Below are 15,432 nucleotides of genomic sequence, written 5' to 3' on the forward strand. Positions count from 1 at the left end.
TGTAAAATAGATGGAAGCTTTTGCGAGTGAGAAATTAAACCCAATGACAAAACCCCGATTCCAAGGCCACACATCTCAACAACCGGTTACACCATAAGCAGCAAACATGGCCAGTTTTCAGTTTCACGGCTCAATGATAATCTATGTATACATAATGAATGAGGAAATACTTAAACAGAGTGTTGAATGCCACTTCTGCAACTGAAGAATATGTATCAAGACAAAACTATGAAAGCTTAAAATGTACTTAATTTAATTAGAATACAATCCCAAATGAACTTGGTTGATGGACGTAAAAATTTGAAACTAAAACTACAAACTATATACAGGATTAATCAAAATTATAGTAAGATATAGATAAGAAGGTAGGTAGTCCGGTGCAGACCTTATGGCAGTAAATTGGTATTATGCCATCTCTTCTTTCCAGGGCGTAAGGACCTTGCGTACCATGAAAGTAATCTTATTTTCACTCAGAACAATATCTCGGAGTTCCAGTTATAATCTTGTCTCAACATCTCCATAATGAATATGTCGTGGATTCTCTGAAACCACTTCAGTTTGGCTACGACTATCATTATTACCTTCAGAAGGTTCAGCAACTGGAAGGAGCCATTGCTGAGAATGTTCAATCGGGGAATTTGGCATTTGCGTTCTTTGAGAAGTTTCAAGTGGTGGTGTGATTGCTGCTGCAAATTTTGTTTTGAATGGATCCTCAACTGACAGGCGACAAACAGGACAAGTAGACTGCTTTCTAAGCCATAAATCAATGCAAGAGACATGAAAACTGTGCCCACATTTCGGCATGATTCTTAGTACTTCTTTCTCCTGGTATTCTCCTAAGCATATTGTGCATCTGTGATTGTAGAAACGGATATCAAAAGCCAATACAACATAATAATTCATATACATGTCGTGGAACTTCCACAGTGCATCAGGATCTTTATCAACTTTTCTATAAAGTTACATTCATGTGCCACCACCTAGATAATTTGTGATCTTTAACTTCTAAAATAAGAGAACAAAGGTTTTGGAATAGCCTACTGGCAAACACTATTGTCTCCTACCCCACGACAATGTGGAAATCACATAATTGCATTACTGCCCCCTGGTATACTTAGAGATCTTGTATATTGAAAAAATTTACCGGACCAAAAAATAAGAAGAGCATATTAAATGTAGTAATTGAACTAAAAGCTTTTCTTATGAAGGTCTTCACTATTAATCCTCCACAAGTTTGTTAAATATTTTTATGCTAAAAGTTTGTTATTTCAACCTGTGAGATACTAGGATATATAGATTTAGATATCAAGTATTTAACAACTACTGTGAAAAAGAAGTTGGTAAGGCTTACTGTGGGTCTTCCAGAGAGCTAAAAGCCTCACGAGTGAATTTTATAGTGGGGATGGCAGCAACCACAACCGGTTCGAGTCCACTAATCCGATGCTCTGCCTGCTGGGAAGTATTAAAAATAAAGTCCAGATAGCAAACTTGCAAATCCATGTAATTACTACAGGAAAAAGTAAGACGAACATGCAGTCTGGAGTTGAAGACACTGCATAGAAAACAAGCGCTTCTGACAAAATACTGACAAAGATGCAACTTTGCTCGCAACAGTTATATTCTCCGTCCATGTCGGGACAGAGAATTGAGTGATGCAACTTTGGAGGTGCAATAAAATGGCATCGAAAAAACACAGATAGTTCAAACTATATTGACACTGGTGATGTGGGTAAACAAGTGAAGAGAGAAGAATGTATAGTACCTTATACTACCCTTCTACCGACGACTATCCTCTGAATGTCAAAGTTAACAGTAATTTGGTGTTTATAATTGACTTTTACTAGGTAATTTGTCTGCATTTATATTCTAGAAATAACAATACCCATAATGGTCAATCCATCAGATCCTCAGGTCAGCAAAATTCACTTAACAGTACAATAGAAGCAATTGAGCTCAAGTGGCTACTTCTAAAGTGCTAAACAGCAGATCCTCAGGCAGCTAGCGTTAAAATCTTGTCAAAGATTGAGGATATAAAGTATACAGTAAAAGTCAGCACTTAAAAAGGTCAGCACAAGCCAAACTCATCCAATGAATTAACACTATAATTTCATTTCCATGTCTAGAATACAGATAATTTTCAAGAAAGCTATGTAGCTAAACTACTTTACTGTGTTAATTAACAACATTCAGATAAAGCTGCGTAACTAAGCAATTTTATGCTCACTTGTAAATTAAATGTTTATCACTGTAGCTCTAAAATTCTGCCTCTGAAGATGTACAATCTACAAGTTCATCTTGCAGAGAAGTGCATAAAGAATGTTATACAAACTTATGTTGAGGAGTGAACATTTTCTTGCATAGCATCTTGACGGATAACTCCCCAAGAACAACCACAAGTTAATACACCAATGTATGGGAACATGCAAAATTTACAGGAGAACTTAATGCAGAGGGATAGTATTACCTGCTCAAGATCAATCATCCTCGAGTCAATTTCAAACATTGGAGGTGACTCAAACCGTCGCATTCTACCACAAATCAGTCTGGCACAGATGAACACAATAAATGTGGCGCTCATCGCAAATCCAATGACTGTGGTGATCCAGTTCATACTTGATCCTAACATCTGTACTTCCCGCTAAACTAAACTATTTTGTAATCTCACAACGCAGATAAAAAGGAAAATTTGTTTCTACAACACAGTCAACACCCAAATTAATGAACAACAAATGCCCACAAATCCCACTAGCAGAAATGAAAACTAGAAAAAATACATCAAGAACACTAAGTGGATCCAAATTTCATAATTTGCCAAATTGAGTTACAGGCAATTAATTGGATATAATAACCATATGAACCCAAATTAAAGAGAGTGGGCAGTCACAAGCCAAGAGATACAAGAGAACTAACAGTCTGACACTTGGCCACTTGACCACTTGGAAACCCAAACCAGATGTTAGAAAAATGGGAAATTCTGTTGGATTATATCACAGCATAATTTAAGTAATGCAAATGTTCAGAAATCCAACACCAGAAGAGAAATCAAACATATTTATATACACAAAGCAGAAAGATCTTAACTTTCAAAGTCAATAGGTCAATGAGGTGCAATGAAATCCAAAGTATCTCAAGAACCAAAGAAATCCACACTGAGAACTACAGAGTGAAGTCCTAAAAGAGGGAAAACAAGAACAGAACAGAAGGAAATAATTGCAGTGTAAAAGTACCAAACAAATCTATTAAATCTAGAAACTGAAGAGCAGGAGTAATAATGAACAAGGAACAAGACAAGAAGAAAACACCTAGATTTAAGATTCACCTAATAAAGCAAGAAGATTTAGCTGAAAGATTTAAAAGGGCTATCATGAAACACAAATTACCACATAAGGAATCCTCATCCCTTTGGGTGGACTCAAAGTTAAGACTATGAAGAGGGCCATACATACAAAAGAAAAATAGACCAGTTCCTTTATCTTGGATTGCTCCTTTGGATTTGCATCAAGGTGGGTCCATTACTGTGGGACCTTGTAACAATCATCAGCTTCTGTAGCTCTACTTTTTTACTGCAACTTACAACAATCTTGGACTAAAGATTGAAACTTTATGCCTGTGCCTGTGAAAATAGTGGGTTGTGTATAGATTCTTCACATAATTTAATTTAAGAAAGTGCTAGAAATGAGCTATAGATCACAGTCGTGTAAGAGCATCTCCAATCAGCCCACATCTGTTAGCAATATCCTACATGGCAGACTCATTTAGCAATTGAGATAGCAAAGCAGCAGCTCCAACGCTGTAGCTAATAATTTTTTTACATAACACCCTCTGCTTATCTATATCTGTCAAACATGTACAGATCTGTAAGCCACTCCACCTCATCTCCTTTCATCTCCAGCTAATCAAATGAATGGCAGACTATGTTTACTTTGAGATAAAATATTGTTTTTTGAATATAGATAACTATTATAGCTAATATGATTGGAGCAAATCATCTTTTTGATTATGTATAATTTAGCTAATTATTATTTTATTATATTTTAGCTAATGGTTATTGCTAAGGTGGTTGGAGATGCTCTAAGGATTTTAACTACTAGTGTGACTGTCACATAGTGTAGGTGAACTAAGCTGGGCAGGAAATGAAAGATACCATTTTTAAGCTACCATGCTTGTGACAGATATAACTTATGGTGTAAAGATTCTTTGCTAATTAAAAGAATTTTTTAAGCAAGAACAAGAAGTTAGAATAAACCTGAACAATGAACTTCTTAAATTATTCAGGGTCTTCTTGATTGTTGTCGAATATTAAATGGTTATAATTTAAACTAACTTCTATTATATTTAAATTCTATTTGCTGTTTTTTTATGAAGTTATTGAACGTTAAGATTTTATTAGTTAATGCTTCAAGAATAATTGATTCATGGTCTTCTTAGTTGTCATACACATATATACAATAAATAGGTTGTTCGTCACTAAATTATATCAGTGTCAATTGGTGACAGATTATATATAAATGAAAAGTAATTTTTAATTTATACTTGAATAATTATTTTGATATTATAACTTACCGGGTATCAATTTATTAATATAATAGTAAAATATTGTAAACTACCTTTTAAAATGCTCTTTTATATTTTTATAAAATTAAATTTTAAAGATTAAAAATAAGTCATTGAAAATTTTATATTTTCTATTTCCCCAAGTATAAATTACAAGTTGATCTACAAATTTCTTTACAAATAATTATGAATAAACTATTCCTGAAGCTAAGTTTTAAGTCAGATTACTGCTTTAAACTGATTACTCAAGCATTAAATTTTTATTGGCGTTTTGGGTTAAAGTTGTTCAACTTTAAGATTGTACTAGTATTATTAGTTAATGCTTCAAAACTTTTTTCTTATTAAATGTAAGTTTGTAAGAATTTAAATACTTCCACTTGTACCTGCATTCTACTGGTTTGGCAGCACATCAATTTACATGATTGTTTCCATCGAGATATAAAACTATGGATGGCTAGATGGTTTGTCACAGACTCACAACGGCTATTTGATGCGTAAAATTACATATATACTATATACATTAGTTAAAAATAAGAATTAAGATGTATTATTGGAAAGACTATACTTTTTTTATGTATTCTCTAAAATAAAGTGTCCTTTTTTTTTTGCCAGAGAAAATAAAGTACCATTTAATATTATGGGGAGAGTTTGATATTTTAGTATATTTTGTTCTCCTGCATCATAAAAGAAAACCTGAAATTCACCACTATTAAGAGTAAAAAGAAAAAGAGATTAATTAAAAAAATACTTAAAAACATGAATACTTGGAATTTAATCAAATTTATATAATTACCGGACACGATCTATGAAAGTAGATAAATTCCACGTTTGGATATAGAAGAAAAGAAATAATATCAGGCCCTTTCATTCTGTTAACGTAGGGTGAAAGTGGTTTATATTTGGAGTTTATATGCTAATTATCTTCCGTTAAAGAAAGAGTATGAGACGTTTACAACTAAATATTTGTTTTGCAAACAGTAGATCAGTTAGATGCTTGTCAGCCTCATGCGCAGGGCCGCAGGCAGTAGATTTAAATTAATAATATACAGTTTATATTGAAATTATATTATTTGTTAAGTCATTTATGTTATATGTATAGTTTATAAGTTATTAAAAATAAAATTGATAAGTTAATGTCAAAATTATTATATTAAAAAATTATAAAAATAAAATAAACTAGATGAAAAAGTAAATCCTACCCACTTATGATTTTAACTCGAGATTGATAGTTGAATTTTATCTATTTTTGTAATTTGATATTCGGAATTTTAAATTTATAATCAAATGACTAGATAATATTATAATTTATATTTCTAGAAAAAAGATTGTTCTTTTCTAAAGAACTGTCATCGTTTATTTAAAATAAAAATATAATGTGCGTCACCGATTACAAATTTGAAATTCCAGTTTAAAATGTAAGAAGAAAAATGTTCAACGTCTTTTTTGTATTTTACTTGATTATTTTGGAGTCTCCATTTAGTCTGAGGGTGAAACTAATTTTATTACAATCAAAGAGATTATAAATTGTTTTATACTCTCTCTCTCAACATCTATTCCTCATCAGCTAACTGTTTTTAGTTGGGCTTTACAGGCTTTAACCTCCGTCCCACAGCCAGTTGCTTGTGGCTTTGTAACTAAAGCCCACTTTTGGTCCTTTCCAGACCCCATATATATCCAATCTGAGGCCACTTGGGAGCTTTATGCAGATGGCATCTTCGTATCAATCATTTGTAACACACATACTTCCTTTTAAATTTCAAATCTCACATCTTAAACAGTACTAGTACTGTCCTAGACTAGTCCTGGTGGCTGGTAGTAATGTCTATGTGACAAATCTTTATGACAAATCTTAGCGTCCGAGGGTTTATGTGCTTTTTGTTTCGATGTAATCACTTGCGTAGTTGCGTGAAAAATGATATTTCATTGCATGATTTTGAAATTGAATGTTGCATATACGATTTTTTATCGTACAAAATTATCTCATTATTATCGAAATCAAAAATTGATAAGACTTTTGAGGATTTTCAGCAAATCTGAAACGATCTTATCTTCTCTGCTAAAATTTTAATTAGTCCTTAATCACATAGCTCAATCCTAATTCATAATTTTTTAAATGGGTTAATTATCAAGTTGGTCACTAAAGTGGGCTTCACTGAACTCAAAATGGTATCAAGATAGTCACTGAAGTGGCCATAAATATCAAACAAGTATCTTGAAATATAAGTTCAAGCAGTAAAAACTATTATTTATAAAATTTTACACATTATTTTTTAATGTTACCAAAACCAAGTAAAAAATTATGACTTCTAATATTTAGATTTTATCAAGTTTATTTATTATTTATTTTTAATTAATACAAAAAATAGCTATATAGTAAAATATAAATAATAAATAAACTTGATAAAATATAAATATATTATTTTAAATATTAGAAGTCATAACCTTTTAGTTGGTTGTGGTGACATTTAAAAATAATGTGTAAAACTATATAAATAATATTTTTACTACTTAAACTCATATTTCAATGTACTTGTTTGATATTTATGGTGACTTTAGTGACCATCTTGATACCGTTTTGAGTTGAGTGACCAACTTGATACATTAAGCCCAATTCAGTGACCAATTTGATAATTAACCCTTTTTTAAATATACTTTCAGTGTTAAAATCAAATCACAACTGACATACATGATATTCAAATCTACATATTCGTGAGTTGTACTCCCTTCGTCCCCCTCAATTCTTCACATTGGAGGGGGACACGGAGACCAAGACAATGTATAAAAAATAGTAAAATTAGATGAAAAGTGGGTAAAGTGGTGGGACTTATCAATATTTAATAATAGATTTGAGATAGTGGAGGAAAATAGTGGGTGTAATAGTAGTTTTTATTGTTAAATACTCCCTCCGTCTCTAAATACTTTTCCTGTTTGTACTCTTCACATTTGCCAACACACACTTTTCATCGTTAATATCTTTTATTTCGTAGAAGCATTAAATATAAAAACTTCACCGTATTAAAGTAATCGTGAATACGAATATAACAAGATCACTCATGACTATATTTACTTTTATAAATTAGATGTAAGTTAGTAATTTGTCTCATGTTATAAACAGTACCGACATCCCAAATAGGAAAAGAAAAAAGAAACGGAGGGAGTATAAGATAGTAGGGGAAGATAGTGGGTGTAATGATGGGAAAAACTAACTATTTATAGTAACGTAAAGAAATGAGAGGGACATTCCAAAATAATAATCGTAAAGAAACGAGAGGGATAGAGGGAGTATTGAATTTGTATGAAATGGCATTGAGATTTTAATATATTTATATTTTATTTGAAATGTTGAATTTAACATGATTTGAGTTGTTGTTTCGAATATTTAGAATTTTAAGTGTAGTTTATTTTTCAATTTTTTTTATCTTAATATTGTTGGGTTTCGGGGCAACAAACGCAGCGGATAATCGACGTAAAATAAAAAAAACCGAAACCCTAACCCGAGGATCCATCTATAAAGAACGGCTGATCATGGAGATACGAAATAATACCTTGTTGAAGCTTTACGTTAGCGAAAGATGGAGGTCCGGAACAAGCAATCACCACGCAGCCCTCGTCTAAGGATCGCGTCTCTAAGCAGTCCACACGAACGTCTGATCGCCAAAGATCACCGGAGCCGGTACTAGCCGAATGCAGCCTCTCTCTCTCTCTCTAGCCTCTCTTGATGTAGAGCTGCTAGGGTTTTTATAATAAAACGAATTTTATGTTGCTTAACCCTAAAACAATACATCATTATGTATTTATAGGGAAGAGAGATAGATGGGCCAAACCCTAATCGGATTTGGGCTTCTCCAAACCTAATCCGATTTTGGTTTTAATATTAAATTCGAAATTCTATTACTTAATTAAGACTGGCTCAATTAAATAATTTATTTCGAACTTAATCATTTAATTTAAATTCAGAATTTAAATTAAAACTCCTTTAAACGTTCAAAGTGTGTGACCCTTTAGGTTATTATTACGTTGGCAATAATTTTAATATCCAATAATAAAAATTATAAACAATGAGCGGCATCTAGTAATACATCATTGCTACCCAAGTAATAATAATAATTGGTGATTCAATTAAACCTTTTGTGAATAATGTACAATGTAATATAATCCCTTTAACCTTATATTATAGATCAGACTCAAGACATGTATTGTGTCATCCTCTTCATCGTCTAATCCGAATTTCCTTGATCAATGAGTAGACTATTAAACAAATCAATATTTGAGCACGACCATGCATTTTATAGTCTCACTCAATCAAGAGGCCAATAATATCACTCCTAAAATAGGAGGGTTAAATCCTTTCTAGATCATTCATATTTCTCATACGATTCATAATATACCCAATGTACATTTCATCATTACCCGGTCAAAGGTAACTTTTAGTGCAACCAAAGTATATTAATTCTCATATAGAAATATAATGATATCAAGTCAGAGGATCATTACATCATTATCACAGTGAGAATTTCTAATGACACTTATTAACATGTAAAATCTCACGGTGGGTCATTCTAGTGCCATGTGTCGATACATGCACTTATGTTCTTGACTTTAGCATCACTATACCTATGATCAATGAGATGTGATCATCAGTCAACAAACATACTAGTCTTAATGCATCATTATTGTCCCTTAACAATGATACTCGACTAGGGACATTTAGGAATATTGATATTATTCTCATAATCTCATTTCTAAGTCACGTACTTAGAGATATAGAATTACATATAATATTCCAGGGACATTTATTATACTTTCAATTTATTACGCAGTAAATAAAGACACAATAAATATTTATTCCATAATCAATATAACATAATCCATAAATTTCTACGATAGAACACAATAGTATTGTCTCTAGGACACCAATACTAACAAATATGTTATCACATTCAGAACTTTAAATGAAGTTTAAATTCTCAAATAGACAGTTATATTATTAAAATGATTACTAAAAGTCAATATGTATATATTATAATTATGACAAAAATTAACACATATATAGTAGAGTCAGATAAGAATTATAAGTATATGTCATAAGGTAAATTTTTTAACTAAGTAAATAATTTTAATATAATATATTTATAGTTTTGGATATATTGAAATTTTTAGATCCTCAAATCCCAGCACAAAGCTGAGATTAATTTCCCAATTGTCTGCTGCATAGTGATTAAAGACTATTCCCAGCGTGGGCCCGCGTCTACTCGTGCTAGAATTCTCCATGTCCATGCCAGGGAGTAGGGAGTTGTATCGAATTACGCACTCATCTCAGCCGTCAGAATCACTGCCTGAGTAAAGACTGTTTGCCGTCCGATCAATACCGCATTTTATAATAAATACTCCATTTGTCCTTCTAATTTCTTTACTTTAGTTTTTGGCACACTTTTTACGCTTTATTTATTTTTTAATATATTTTAAAAAAATTATATTTTATAAGAGTCTCAAAATGCGTGCGAACAGTGAACGTAAATTGGTTAATTGAGCATTTCTCATAAATTGTTATTAATATTTATATATATAATTTTGTATTGCACACTCAATTTTTTAATATTATTATATTGAATAAATAATATATAGAATACTCTATCCGTCTCATATTAATAATATATTTTCATGAAATTTATACTAAACAAATATTTAAAATGTAAATTACACACACAATTCTCTCTGTTTTCTATTAGAACTAAACCTGGATAGTGAATTAGTGATACACACACAATACTTACGTATGTACACAAACGATAAATCTAGGCGACAGGACAGCAGAGCTCTGACACTTGCTTCTAGCGGAGAGAGATTCTTTGTAAGAAAGATTTGATTTTTGAATTTGGATACTACTACACTGTAATAACCATTTCTCTTTCTTCAACATGTCTTCTTGTGCTTAAAAGCTTTTTCATTTTTCACTGCTACTCCCTCCGTCCCCCTCAATTGTTTACATTGGAGGGGGACACGGAGATCAAGACAATGTATGAAAAATGAGTAAAGTTAGATGAAAAGTGGGTAAAGTGGTGGGACCTATCAATATTTAATAATAGATTTGAGATAGTAGAGGAAATTAGTGGGTGTAATAGTAGTTTTTATTGTTAAATATGAGATAGTGGGGGAAGATAGTGGGTGTAATGATGAGAAAACTTACTATTTATGGTAATGTAAAAAAATGAGAGGGACATCCCAAAATAGTAACTGTAAACAAATGAGAGGGACAGAGGGAGTATCACTTTGTTTTCTATTTTACTGCACTTTCCTAGCTCAAGATTCCATCTTTTTTATATTTTAAGTTATTTTTTTGACCGTTTGTTGACTTTTGCACTCATTTGAATCTCTAATTCTCAGTTGAACTATTTAGGGCTCTGCAGTTCTCTTTGGTGGGTTAGATTTGTTTGGTAAATTTAATTGGGGGATTTTTTGGGTTTTTGAAAAAGAGAGTGAATTGAAGGTCAACTATTGAACTCTGGTGATTATAGAGACAAGTGTTATATGTATCTGCTTTCTTGATTCATAAAGGTCGAGTCTTGAATCTAATTCCTCTTTTCAACTTTCTAGTTTGCTAGTTTTCCTTATATCAATCTCTTTTATAAGAACTTTTTTTTTTAATTAGTTAAAGTTAATTATTCTTGTCTTTACATTATTATTGTTGCCAGGTATTGATTGATACTACAAAGCTGCAATGCAATAATATTCAGGGTTGATTTGAAGATCAAGAGCCCTAGTAAATGATATCCAGAAAGAACTTTATCTGAGGTAGATACACAACTATTATTTGGGGGAGGGGGTGTTTGTAGTCTAATTTTGTGGATTATTTGTTGTGGATTTTGCATTGATTTCATGATTTTAAATACATTCTTATATATACAGCTGTGGATAGAGACTCCTGCCCTCTCTTTGAAGCAAAGTCTACATCTTTTTTTCCATGGAGTACTTGCAATTCCCATATATGTATATTTATTATTGTAGGGTTATATATGGAAATTTTAACAAGAATTAAAGTTATGGCTACCACTTTTCTAAAACTTAAGCCTTAGATCTGATCTGAGGAATATGATCATATGATTCTCACCGTTGGAAAGTAGATTAATTGATACCAATGCTTTTTACCTAATTGCCCTTCACAAACTGTGTATGCATGTGGGATTTGACTAAATGTTTGAAGTGCATTTGTTGGTGATGACATTGATCATAAATAATGGAGGTTGTAGTTGGCCATTATTGTTTCTTTCATTTTCAGTAGTTTCTCTTTTTACTTCTTTGAAGGTTTCTGTTACTTCACCCAGTAAAGTTTCTGGAGTGTGCGCTTAATAGTGTACATGTACCACTACTTTGAAATATTTGTTTGGTTCTTGCATTGTGAATGATAACTGTTGATTAACTGATCATTACCATTTCATGAAGGTACTCTGGGATCTTTCTGCATTGATTTAATTTTATGGTGAAGTTTCTTTAATCGTATATTTTATGTTTGATGACTGCAACTGCTCCACAACTTCAGTTTTTTATGTTAAAAATGATGGCTTTATTATTAATCTAACATGGATGACCTCCTACTTGGCTAGTTTTCTCTTTAATTTACTCCAACTTTTCTGAGACCCAATTTGATCCATACACAAATCTCATATGTGATATAGATTTATCACCTGCGAGATGTATATCTGAATTCTTCTCATCATTATAAGAATCCTCATAAATCTTAGCTCTTTTCTGCTCCAGTTCAGCTGTATTTGGAGTCATGGTAGGTGAAGTTGGAAATGCTGCTGTAATCAACCAGGGAGCCGAAGATTGGTTATTACATGCCCAAGAATATGTCCCAATTGCACTCGAAAAAGCAAAAGTGGTGAAGGTATTTCCTGGCAGGTGGAAGGTCATCATCTCAAAATTAGAGCTTATTCCACCGCGCTTGTCAGATTTGTCAAGCCACCCTTGTTTCTCAAAGAATGCACTGTGTACAGAGCAGTTGCAGGCTGTTGCAAAGACACTGGATGAAGTAATTGAGTTAGCTGAGATGTGTATGAAGGAAAAGTACGAGGGGAAACTTCGAATGCAGAGTGATCTTGATTCCTTGTCATGTAAAATTGATTTAAATCTGAGAGATTGCGGGCTTTTGATCAAAAGTGGGGTTCTTGGTGATGTTACCTTTCCTTTGGCAGCTTCAAATTCTTCAACTGAAGCTGAAGCGTCTACACATTCTAGCATAAAAGAATTGCTGGCCCGGCTTCAGATTGGACACCTAGAGGCAAAACATAAAGCTATTGATAGCCTTGTTGAGATCCTCCAAGAGGATGAAAAGAATGTTTTGGCTGTTCTTGGACGGAGCAATATTGCTGCTTTAGTCCAGTTACTAACAGCCACCTCTCCGCGGATTAGGGAGAAAACAGTCACAGTAATATGCTCTCTTGCAGAATCAGGAAGTTGCGAGAACTGGCTTGTATCTGAAGGTGTTCTTCCACCTCTCATAAGGCTCGTTGAATCCGGTAGTGCAGTGGGCAAAGAGAAATCAACAATCTCTCTTCAAAGACTATCAATGTCAACAGAAACAGCACGTTCAATTGTTGGACATGGTGGAGTGCAACCTCTAATTGATATTTGCCAAACTGGTGATTCTGTTTCACAAGCTGCAGCAGCTTGTACTCTAAAGAATATATCCGCTGTTCCAGAAGTGCGGCAAACTCTTGCAGAGGAAGGAATTTTCAGTGTTATGATTAATCTCCTTGATCATGGGATTCTATTAGGATCTAAAGAGTATGCTGCTGAATGCTTGCAAAATCTCACCTCAACGGATGATAGTCTTCGTAAGTGTGTTGTATCAGAAGGTGGAATACAAAGTCTTTTAACTTATTTGGACGGTCCACTTCCCCAAGAATCTGCTGTTGGTGCATTGAGGAATTTGGTTGGATCAGTCCCTGAGGACATACTGATCTCACACGGGGTTCTTTCAATATTGGTTCACGTGCTGAAGTCTGGATCACTGGGCGCACAGCAAGCAGCTGCGTCAGCAATTTGTCAAATTTGCAGCTCCACGGAAATGAAGAAAATGATTGGTGAAGCGGGCTTCATTACGCTGCTTGTTAATATGTTGGAAGCTAAATCAAACAATAATAGAGAGGTTGCAGCACAAGCACTTTCAAGCTTGATGAGTCTTTCACAGAACTGCAAAGAAGTTAAACGGGTTGGAAAAAGTGTGCCCAATTTAGTTCAACTTCTTGACCCGAACCCTCAAAACACTGCCAAGAAGTATGCAATTACTTGTCTTAACTTGCTTTCCTCAAGCAAGAAGTGTAAGAAGTTGATGATTTCCTACGGTGCCATCGGATATCTCAAGAAGCTTACTGAGATGGACATCCCAGGTGCAAAGAAGCTACTTGAGCGGCTAGAAAGGGGGAAATTAAGAGTTTTCATGAATCTTGTGTGATGGAGTATGTTCTCTCATACTTGAAGTTTCATGCTACTATCTAACAATAATAAGATGTTCCTCTCCCTGCAAGTGTTTATACAACCGCAATTATCATTTTCAATACGTATTATGCAAACATTTCTACACTACATCATGTCCGCAGTCAAATTCATTTTCTAGAGACTAGACATGCCACAGCTTTAGATATAAAAACTCCCTTTTACATTCTATGAAACCTGACTTAAAATCACTATCCTGGTGAAATTCATCATTAACCTGACTTGGCAATGAACCGAGTGGCCCTGAGAGAGCTCAAACTTGTAACGCGGAATGTTGAAAGCAGCTCAGCGGATGAAATTAAACATCCCGCAATTTAATTTGCAGTTGCGTGGAAGAAGATAACGCCAAAAAGGTCATTTCTTTCGTTTGTCACTTCTACACCTCGTCCGTTGAGATTAGTTCCAGATGAGTTTAAGCAGGCTCCTGTAGCCAAGTTCTGGGTGATGCATCCTCAGCTCCCAGCTTTCCGATGAGGAAATTGGGAACTTAGACCCTAACCATTTGTGGCCCGAGGTGAATGTTGGTTCTGGTTTGCCACAAGAGAGCATCTCTGATGGGATTATATAAATTAGATGAAGTAGTTAGTTTAAATAATACTCCCTCCGTCCCATTTTAAGTGTCCATTTTGCCAAAAGAAAATTTTCCAATATATGTGTCATACTCTTTAACCCATGCAACTTTTTACTAGTTCCAATATAGTATTAAATACAACTTACTAGTTCCAACATGAAAAAAGGTCAAATACATAGCAGGAGTGATGCTATACATAATTAATATTTATAAAAATAAGGTGAATAGGTGTGTGAAGATAATGATAAAAACATTACATTAATTATTTCTTAAAATGTGTGAAATTTGCAAAGTGGACACTTAAAATGGGATGGAGGGAGTATATAATAATAATAATAATAATAATAATAATAATAATAATAATAATAATAATAAATGATGTTATAGATATCAAAATGTCATTTAATTCTAATATTATTAGTTATATTTGTTTTTTTGGAAGGCGAGTTATATTTGTTATATGTATTTTAAAAATTATACTTTATTAAATGAAGTGATATGAGTTGGATGTGTAAAACCTTAGCCTAAGAATTTTAGAACTTTTTAGTATTGAAAAAGTATACTCCCTTCTGGCAAAAAAAAAGTATACTTTTTTTTATAAATGTATAACATTTATACTTCAATATAGTATATTCTGTAAAATATTTTTAACAATTTTCTTTTTTTATAAAAGTATAACATTTATACTTTTATACAAAAAAAGAAATATTAAAAATAAGTTGTAGAATTATGTTTTATAAGAGTCTTAAAAAACGTGTCGAGTGATGAAAAAGCAACGTATACAATTTAATGTGTGACAGAGGGAGTAGTGT

General features: G+C 33.0%; 2 protein-coding genes across 8 annotated transcripts; one reads left to right on the forward strand and one right to left on the reverse strand.

Annotated features, from left to right (window-relative positions):
- Positions 1-229: 229 nt before the first annotated feature.
- LOC108210065 (RING-H2 finger protein ATL7) lies at positions 230-3,466 on the reverse strand. Of its 2 annotated transcripts, none has more exons than XM_017381316.2 (3): positions 2,465-3,466; positions 1,352-1,449; positions 230-853 (listed from the first exon to the last, which is right to left on the reverse strand). In XM_017381316.2, exons 1-3 carry the CDS (start codon positions 2,624-2,626, stop codon positions 496-498), a joined length of 618 nt encoding a protein of 205 aa, XP_017236805.1. In that variant the 5' UTR covers positions 2,627-3,466; the 3' UTR covers positions 230-495. The 2 variants fall into 2 exon arrangements, with proteins under 2 accessions (XP_017236805.1, XP_017236804.1); XM_017381315.2 differs by having other exon boundaries at positions 1,352-1,452; positions 2,465-3,444.
- Positions 3,467-10,270: 6,804 nt separating this feature from the next.
- LOC108205858 (protein CELLULOSE SYNTHASE INTERACTIVE 3) lies at positions 10,271-14,113 on the forward strand. Of its 6 annotated transcripts, none has more exons than XM_064087786.1 (3): positions 10,271-10,405; positions 11,247-11,346; positions 12,315-14,113. In XM_064087786.1, the coding sequence occupies exon 3, from the start codon at positions 12,329-12,331 to the stop codon at positions 14,006-14,008; it is 1,680 nt and encodes a 559-aa protein (XP_063943856.1). In that variant the 5' UTR covers positions 10,271-10,405; positions 11,247-11,346; positions 12,315-12,328; the 3' UTR covers positions 14,009-14,113. The 6 variants fall into 6 exon arrangements, with proteins under 6 accessions (XP_063943856.1, XP_017231443.1, XP_017231445.1 ...); XM_017375954.2 differs by having other exon boundaries at positions 10,272-10,405; positions 12,310-14,113; XM_017375956.2 differs by lacking the exon at positions 10,271-10,405 and adding an exon at positions 10,794-11,109.
- Positions 14,114-15,432: the final 1,319 nt, after the last annotated feature.

The sequence above is a fragment of the Daucus carota genome, chromosome 2 (assembly GCF_001625215.2).
Source record: "Daucus carota subsp. sativus chromosome 2, DH1 v3.0, whole genome shotgun sequence".
NCBI classification, from domain to species: domain Eukaryota; kingdom Viridiplantae; phylum Streptophyta; class Magnoliopsida; order Apiales; family Apiaceae; genus Daucus; species Daucus carota.

Bases quoted from the DNA above. Each gene is read 5' to 3' on its own strand.
- LOC108210065 (XM_017381315.2), bottom strand. From the start codon at position 2,626: ATGTTAGGATCAAGTATGAACTGGATCACCACAGTCATTGGATTTGCG. The intron at 1,453-2,464 runs GTAATACTATCC...AATACTTCCCAG, and splicing joins GGATGATTGATCTTGAGCAG to CAGGCAGAGCATCGGATTAG. The intron at 854-1,351 runs GTAAGCCTTACC...CTACAATCACAG, and splicing joins AGCTCTCTGGAAGACCCACA to ATGCACAATATGCTTAGGAG.
- LOC108205858 (XM_064087786.1), top strand. From the start codon at position 12,329: ATGGTAGGTGAAGTTGGAAATGCTGCTGTAATCAACCAGGGAGCCGAA.